The 8,045-nt window shown below is 33.7% G+C and overlaps 2 protein-coding genes and 1 long non-coding RNA gene across 5 annotated transcripts; 2 read left to right on the plus strand and 1 right to left on the minus strand.

Moving 5' to 3' along the window:
- Positions 1 to 1,035: 1,035 nt before the first annotated feature.
- Positions 1,036 to 2,659, minus strand: LOC111831502. The gene is made up of 3 exons (XR_002834629.1): positions 2,421 to 2,659; positions 1,517 to 1,903; positions 1,036 to 1,422 (listed from the first exon to the last, which is right to left on the minus strand). It is a non-coding gene; the product is annotated as an uncharacterized LOC111831502 (long non-coding RNA).
- Positions 2,660 to 4,284: 1,625 nt separating this feature from the next.
- Positions 4,285 to 7,645, plus strand: LOC111831488 (glutamic acid-rich protein-like). 3 transcript variants are annotated; one of them, XM_023785953.1, is made up of 4 exons: positions 4,285 to 4,663; positions 5,908 to 5,984; positions 6,746 to 6,808; positions 6,927 to 7,645. In XM_023785953.1, exons 2-4 carry the CDS (start codon positions 5,937 to 5,939, stop codon positions 7,263 to 7,265), a joined length of 450 nt encoding a protein of 149 aa, XP_023641721.1. In that variant the 5' UTR covers positions 4,285 to 4,663; positions 5,908 to 5,936; the 3' UTR covers positions 7,266 to 7,645. The 3 variants fall into 3 exon arrangements, with proteins under 3 accessions (XP_023641721.1, XP_023641723.1, XP_023641722.1); XM_023785954.1 differs by having other exon boundaries at positions 4,286 to 4,663; positions 5,908 to 5,969; XM_023785955.1 differs by lacking the exon at positions 5,908 to 5,984.
- LOC17892356 (probable transcription factor At4g00610) lies at positions 7,276 to 7,832 on the plus strand. Its single transcript, XM_023786201.1, has 2 exons — positions 7,276 to 7,289; positions 7,352 to 7,832. Exons 1-2 carry the CDS (start codon positions 7,276 to 7,278, stop codon positions 7,830 to 7,832), a joined length of 495 nt encoding a protein of 164 aa, XP_023641969.1.
- Positions 7,833 to 8,045: the final 213 nt, after the last annotated feature.

Below are 8,045 nucleotides of genomic sequence, written 5' to 3' on the forward strand. Positions count from 1 at the left end.
TACTAAACTGAGCCTACTTAAATTTGAATAATGAATGTTAATAATATTTTTTAAAATTATGTTTATAAACATGACTCCGCACATTAATAATATATTACAAATTTGATAACAAACTTAGTTTTGGAAATGAATCATGCACATACGTGCGCGTCCGAACCTAGTAACATTTAACATTAATTACTTTTATAATACTATGTATTTTGTAAGATTATAATACACACTCAAAAGTCAAAAGTCAAAAGTGCTACGTGTTATTGTCATGTTTCTCGTTCTTTGTTTGACAACCCCAAATCTTCTTTATCGGTATCTTGAATTATTTTGGTTCTTCAGTCACTTAACTTTAAACGTTTTCACTTGCTCATTAAATTAAACAACTTTGTGTCCTTTTCTACCAGAGCTTCTTGTTGTTCATCGTGTCTCACAGTACCAATTCAAAATTTATTCACTGTCAATAACGCATTCATCTCCTTTAGCTCATATTCCACCTTCAATACAATATCCACGAACCTAACTGATTCCTTCCCTCTCTGTTTAGTACTCTTTACCTATGATCTAAATGTACAGAATGCTCAGTAGCAAATGATCTAAAGCCAAAACATCGCACCAACTCAACCACTATATAGCATACACTACTCACTAAATTCTGATTTCTTGGACAACATATACTAATCACAGACAGTCACACACTTGGAATTAGCATCAGCTAGATGAACACATACAAAAATGGCAACTAAACGTACTGCTGAGAGAGTTTCAGATTAAATAATGATATAATGCTGCAGCCATACATGTTGTAAGAGCATCATTAAAGGTGTATTCTTGAGGATGTATCTTAGACATTAATAAGTATATTAATAATGAAAAAGTGTAAGTTAAGAACTTTTGATTTTGAAGTGATTATTGGTTAATCTTCTAGTATCTTAGCGTTTTAATAATATAATAATATTAATATATTGTTTAATTTATTAATTAAATAAATTATTAATAAAATGAAAACTTATAAAAATAAACATAAAACATATTTGAAAAGTAAAATAAAAAGATAATACAGTTCAAAATTATTAATAACAAAAAAAACAATGAAGTGAAAATGAAAAACATAAAAAGTTGCAGTTCAAAGATAGTAGCTAGTTATTTGCTCTGTGCATTGGTTCTTTTGGGTATTGGGTTTGGAATATGAACTCAACATGTGTGTAATGGAAATATATGTTTTATGAGGTGCCTCAACCTTTTGTAGGAGCATTCACAGGACATTCTTTAGAGTTCTCTTTGGCTTCATAATATGCAGCATTCAAATTCTTGTTGCCAGTTGGTGTGCCGACCATGCACCATACTTTATACTGTTATGAACATCATCTTCGCTATATGACTTAATCACAAAGAATTTAGCTTTCAAGAATCTTTGCTGGGGTTGATGCTAATCTGCAAAACAAACATAAACCATATTCAAGATATGTGCTTCAATAACTTTTATTGGAAATGTGGTTCAAACAACCATATGACCCAGCAACATTACATTAAGTCCTTGAGACCAGTTTGCTCTTTTGAGCCTAAACCAGTGATATCTTTATTTGCAGGTAAGATATGCACTTCTGCAGAGTCTTTCTTATCAGAAGATTTCTCAGCAATACTTCCCTTTTAAGTGTAGCATGTCTTCAGGTGGAACTGAACCTGAATCCCCAATGTTGAGGATTGATGCATTGGGTGCTGAAAAATCCCCAGAGCAGTCCTTGACACCAGTTTGCTCTTTCAAGCCTGAGCCAATGATTTCTTTGTTTGCAAGTCTAATATGTTCTTCTGCAGAGTCTGTTGGTGATGCATAAGCATATCCTTGTTCACGAAACGGCTGCATAGAACCTCTTTACAACAAAGACATAACCAGTTCTCTACGGGATTTTGGCACCTTATACACATTAGAAAGTAAGATAATATAGTTAATACAAGAATGATGTTAATATCAAATATGTTGCCAACAAAAACTATAAAAGCTCTGATACAATGCTTGAGATTGTTTTCTAAGAATTCAGAATTATTAAACACTCCCTACAAAATCACTAAACACTCCCCTACAAGTGAAAATTGTACTAAACAGAATACCAAACACCCTCTACAGCACAAAAGTATCTTATTCTATCTTCAACTACAACAAAAATAACAAAGAGGAAGAGCCAAATCATACATTTTTAGCCTTGGAACTACAGAGAAACAAAGATAAAACTAAATCTAAGTTAAATTCTGTAATGTGCAACAACCATAACTCAATGCTCACATAAAATTTAATCTAAAAGAACGATGACAAGAACAACAAAACAATCACAGGGAACTCCACAATCACAAACTAGGTCGCAAATAAGTATTTCAAAGAGCTGTTAAAAGATCAACATAAACACTCATTTATAAGGTAACTTGCATGTATGTACCTGACTCTCAACGATTTTGGGATGGAGAAACAGCAGGGATGAGACGCTTCGGACGAGAAGAACGAGATCCACAACACGGAGAAGACGGAGAGACGAGAACACGGTTAGACGAGACGGAGAAGAAGATCTCTCAATCGTTCATCGATTCAATCTCTCAAAATCTCTCACTCGTTTTTCCTTCAGCTCAATCTAGGGTTCTTTCGAGACAGACCAAAATCGAATTGGGGATTTTTTCTTTGATGTCACAAACCAAAAATTAACTAAATAATTTTTTTTTCTTTTATTTTCAGACCAATCATTCCCTCCCACGTGGCGTAAGAACCTTGTCCGAAAGCTTCTTCGACAGCATCCGGATGGACCTTGTGAATCCACTGTTTTATTAAATTGGACTTATTCTAATGCCCTAAGGCCCGTGCGGTTACGTGGATAATGATGCTCTAAGAGATAGAGAACTGCAACTAACTTCAAAGGCAACGTCACTTTGCAGGAAAGACTGCAAGAATATTTTTATAGATGTAACCTTATTTCACATTTCCATTTCAATAAACAACTAAGAGCATCCTCAATGCTAGGCTATTAAAAATGAATTTTATGATTTGTTTAGTAATTTAAATGAAAAAGTGATGCTAAGTAGTGTAATTAAGTTTTATTGTTTTTATGTAGGATTATTGGTGGGTTCTTAAATAGTGGATCTTAGGATTAAAATAAAAAAAAGTTAAAAAAATTAACAATTTTAATTTTTGAAAACAATAATTATTACAAAATAAAAATTTTAAAACATAGATGAGATACAATTTATTGCATAGATAACATAAAAGAGAATGATAAAAAAGAAAATAAAGACAAAAAATAAAAAAAATAATTTTTTCTTATATTTATCTCAACATCCACTCACAGAGTGCCACGTAGGCGTCTCCTAACCATTGTTTTGTATCTTAGCTATTTACCAACATTTTGCATTTAATTAAATCACAAATTCTTGTAAGATCTGCCTAAAAACCTCCCATTGAGAATGATCTAACATATGGGAAAAAAACAGCAGGTCCATGAAATTCTTTTGGAACCAGAAGTTAATTACGTGTACCCGTTGGTGTGTAATGGTATCTATATATATAAAGTTAGCTTTTTCTCTATTCTCATGATGTCACCTAAGCATTCACCTAAGACACATTTTTGTTTAAACATTAAAATAAATTTAAAACATTCATTTAGTGCATATTTATGTTATTTATTTAATTAATATAAAGTTTATATAAATAAAAATAAATTATGTAAAAAAATGAAATGTTAAAATAAGAAAACAATACTTTAATTTTTTTATTAGTAGTAATAATATAATTTAACTTTCATTTTAAATTGATCATAATTTAATATTTTAAATATGTTACTGAGTTTTAGAATGGAAATAAAATTTAAATTTATGGTAGACTAAAACAAAATTTATGTAATTGTATATATAAAATTATAAAGAGGAAAAATAAAATGAAAGTGAAATATTAGTTTATAACATGATCAAAAAGAAAAAAATGATATTTCATAAATTGAATCAAATTTGAGTATTGAAAGATAATAATTAAAGAGAAAATAATTATAATATTTTTTGAAAATCAAATATCACAATATAAATAAAAAATCAACGAAACAAAATTATAAACTTCCCGCGCGCAGCGCGAATCAACTGCTAGTATTTATATAATTGTATATCACATCATCATATCCAGAGCGTCTATATCCCTGTAGATAATGAAAACAGTGTTTTCTTAATGTCTATCCACTTATTCGATAAGAAGCGTTCGACCTCGATTCTTAGGCCACGTGGCGCGCCAAGAGAGGCTAAAATTAATAAGTTTTCTAAAACTTAACTATTTTCTCTTTTTGTCAAAAGAAAAATCCCAAATCCATTTTTTCCTCTTTCGAACCCTAGTTTCACGATCAGTCTCGATTCGTCTTCCTTCCAACCGTTCTTCTTCCCTTTCAGGCTTTTCCAGCTTCGGTAAACGAGTTTCGATACCGAGAAGAAGAAGAAGACTGTTCGTTAGCTGTAAATCGACCAGCGGCGGCGGCGGAGGATCAGATAAAGCTTGGTGGCGATGAGGAAGAAGAGAGCGAGGAAGTTGAGCGGGCGCTTCACTTGGACGGTACGATCCCTGGAACTTCCGATGAGTTTGTAAGGCAAGTCTCGTCTCGTGCTTACGAAATGCGTCGGAAATTAGAGCAGACGTTTGATTCCACCAGCTATGACGGTATAACCTCTCTCAATCTCTGCGTTTTCTTCGATGACATTTGGTGATGATGAATAAATTTCCTTGACTGATACTTCCATTGATGTGCTGCTAGTTTGAAATTCATGTTTATGTTTAACGTTTTGTTGAACAATGTCAGAATTTAGTCACTGTGTCACAACTAAGATAGATGTAGTGAGAGCTATTCAACTAATTGTTCTCTGCATACCATTTCTTTTTTTTTTTTATTTCCATTCCTAGTTTCCAGTCTTATAGTAAGATTGCAAGCAATAACTTATTAAACCAACACGGTTTTTAACATCTCATCATTCACAGAAATGCTGATGGATTGGAATATCAAAAACATAGACTTGTAGGATGAGAACATAAGTGTGGTCTAAAGTTTATGTTCATCTCAAGTTTTATGTATCGATGTTACAGCTTCACCACTTTATCATTCACCTAAGTAGTAAATATTGATTGTCATTTAGATAATTCACCTTATCTTCAATAAAACTTTCGAAATTCAACATCATTACTATGTTTATAGAATACTTTTATTGTAGCTCACTAGTTTAAAGGCAATTCTGTCTCCGCCTTGTGTTCATTACTACAACTTTATGCAATGAAGTTGTTGTATCTAGATATTTTAAGCTTATTCAAGCTCAATAAAACTATTTTCTAAAACTTGCCTTTTAGATGCATGGTGTTTTTAGATTGGTATACACTTATACACTATCAGTTTTGTTTTAACAGCTAGTGTTTTACAAAAAAAACAAAAATATATAAATCAGTGGTTTAGTAGCCATAAGAAACAACAACCCGTATACTTGACAAGCATCCTAAATATCGAAATTTTGTGATTCAATAATAATAAAACGATAATGGTAAGTCATGTACATATAGATATTTTCTAGAGTCAATATTGTCACAACATCGATACATCGACTTCTAGGATGAGAACATAAGTGTGGTCTAAAGTTTATGTTCATCTTAAGTTTATGTTCATCTTAAGTTTATGAAAAACACAAATATATTACCAACAAATATAAATAATATTTTAAATTCTACGTTTTATATATTTCATATATTTTTGCCAAAAATTTTTGGTTTAATTATTTTTATTCCATCGAAATATTTTCTTACTATAATTTATTTTTACAATAAGATTTTATGTAACCAAGCTACCAAATACACCTTATCCCGAATTAGGTTTACAAGTATTACTCTTGAACTGAACCCAATTGCTTCATTGCTCTCTCTAGGTCGCTCGGATTGTATCTCCCGTCGCTAAATGTCTCGCAACCAGTCTTTTGATGACGGCAAGGTTAGTTCTTTTGCGGTAAGCTTGATTCAGTCTCATCATCTAGGGATTCCTTTTTTGTTATTCAGCGCCGCCGTAAATTCTTTCTATGTCTGATTGTCTCAGATTCGTGTATATACATTCGTGGGATCGAATTTTTGGTTTCAATGCACTAGGAAAAAACGTAGTTGGTCGATTGATTGATTGATTTCAAGTTTGAGAATGTAATTTGATCGCTCATTCTAAGTTAGCCAACTATTGGTAGACGCTGGTGATAAAATTATGGTTTAGGTGCATAAACATTCATGAATCTCAGTGGTAAGAAGGTATCAGGACAATCAAATTATGGTTTAGTGTTTGTTATTTTGAGTGAGCTTATCTTCTGCTTCTTTTTATCAATCTCAATGGTGAGAAGGGATACGACAATCAAATTATATTTTAGGTGCCTTTTTTTATTGCCGGCTGGGTGTTTGTTATTTTGAATGAGCTTATCTTTTGTGTCCACACGAATCTCAGTTTTTTATTATCTCTTGTGCATAAGCATTAGATTTCCCACTTACATCTTTTCTGGTTTCCCTTTAGTGCTTACTTGTAGTAGATTTGAAGCTTGATCCAAGTTTTTCAACGGCATTGATATTTTTTCTTGTCTTGAATGTGCCGTGATGCTTTACTTACTTGCAATGGCTGTCACACATTCATATCAGTTTTTTGGCTACTGTATTTTTGTCATTTCTACATCCATATACCAAGTATATCCAGAATATTCCCTGAGACAATTTTGTATGATTGCCAACTTCTAGGATCTAAAAGCTAAAGAGAAGAAACTCCAGGAAAAGGAGGCTGAATTGAAGCGGCGAAAGCAGGTAAGCTATGATTGGGTTTGAAACTATCTAATGTCGCATACCATGATGTCATTTCAAGTATATATTTTTCTGTCTTCTTAAATATGTTGTCTCTCTTTTCTCTTTTTTCTTTTGCAAGATTCCTGTGGCGAAGAACGAGCAATCTCAGCCTTTTGTCACTCCTTCGACGGTGAGGGAAGAGGCATCCACTGTGAAAGTTCCAGAACCGATGGCATGGGAATCTTCCAGCGACGAAGAAGAAGATTCAGGTTTTGAGGAAGAAGAAGGAGGGGCATCCACAGCGAAGAAGACTTCGGTTCCAGAATCGGCACCACGGGAATCTTCCAATGACGAAGATGAAGAGTCAGCTTCTGATAAAGAAGAAGAAGAAGATTCAGGTTCTGAGAAAGAAGAAGAAGAAGAAGAAGAAGGAGATTCTGAAGAGGATGATGGACCGGATTCTGAAGAGGATAATTAACCATCCAAGGATGATCCAGCTCCTGTTGTGGCTACTGGATTTGCTTATGCTCATGTTTCTGCTTCTTTGGTGGCCGCTACAGCAAGTTCAGATTCAAAAGAGACTGAGAGCAGATCTGCTCCTGCTCCTGCTTCTTCTCATGTTCCGGCTTCTTCATCCCGCCCACCAAAGAAGAAGAGACAAATTACTGAAGTGGCGGCTGCTTTAACTGTAGCGAAACGTGCCAAGAATGTGAGGTTTCAGAGAGTGTGGAGTGAGAAAGATGAGATTATGTTGCTTCAGGGATTGATTGAGTATCAGAGCAAGACAGGTCAGAGCGATTCTGAAGACATGAATGCATTTTTCCATAGTATTCAAAGATCTATTAGTTTTGAAATGAAGAGTGTGCGTCAGATGACCAGCAAAATTTGGTTTCTAAGGAAGAAGTACAAAAACGAGAAAGGCCAGAAACGCTGTTTTACAGAAGAGCATGATCTAACATGTTTTGAACTCGTCAAGAAGATTTGGGGATCTGAGGTCATTGATTCTACTATTGCTGAGGTTGATTTTACTGTTCCTAGTGACTGATTCGAGAAATCGTTTCTCGTTCCTTCTATTGCAGAGCTGGGAGATTCACTGGATGAAGAAAGTGTAAAAGAGAGATGGAATTTGGCGACGGCACAGTAGAAGAGAAGAATTGAAGAAACTTTGAAACTATTCAAAGAATATGATGTCAAGCGCCTGCAGCTAAGGACTCAACTTCTGCATGAGGTGAGCTCTGCCATTTTCCAAATAAAAACA

This window comes from Capsella rubella, unplaced genomic scaffold, assembly GCF_000375325.1.
Source record: "Capsella rubella cultivar Monte Gargano unplaced genomic scaffold, Caprub1_0 scaffold_3, whole genome shotgun sequence".
Classification (NCBI taxonomy): Eukaryota; Viridiplantae; Streptophyta; class Magnoliopsida; order Brassicales; family Brassicaceae; genus Capsella; species Capsella rubella.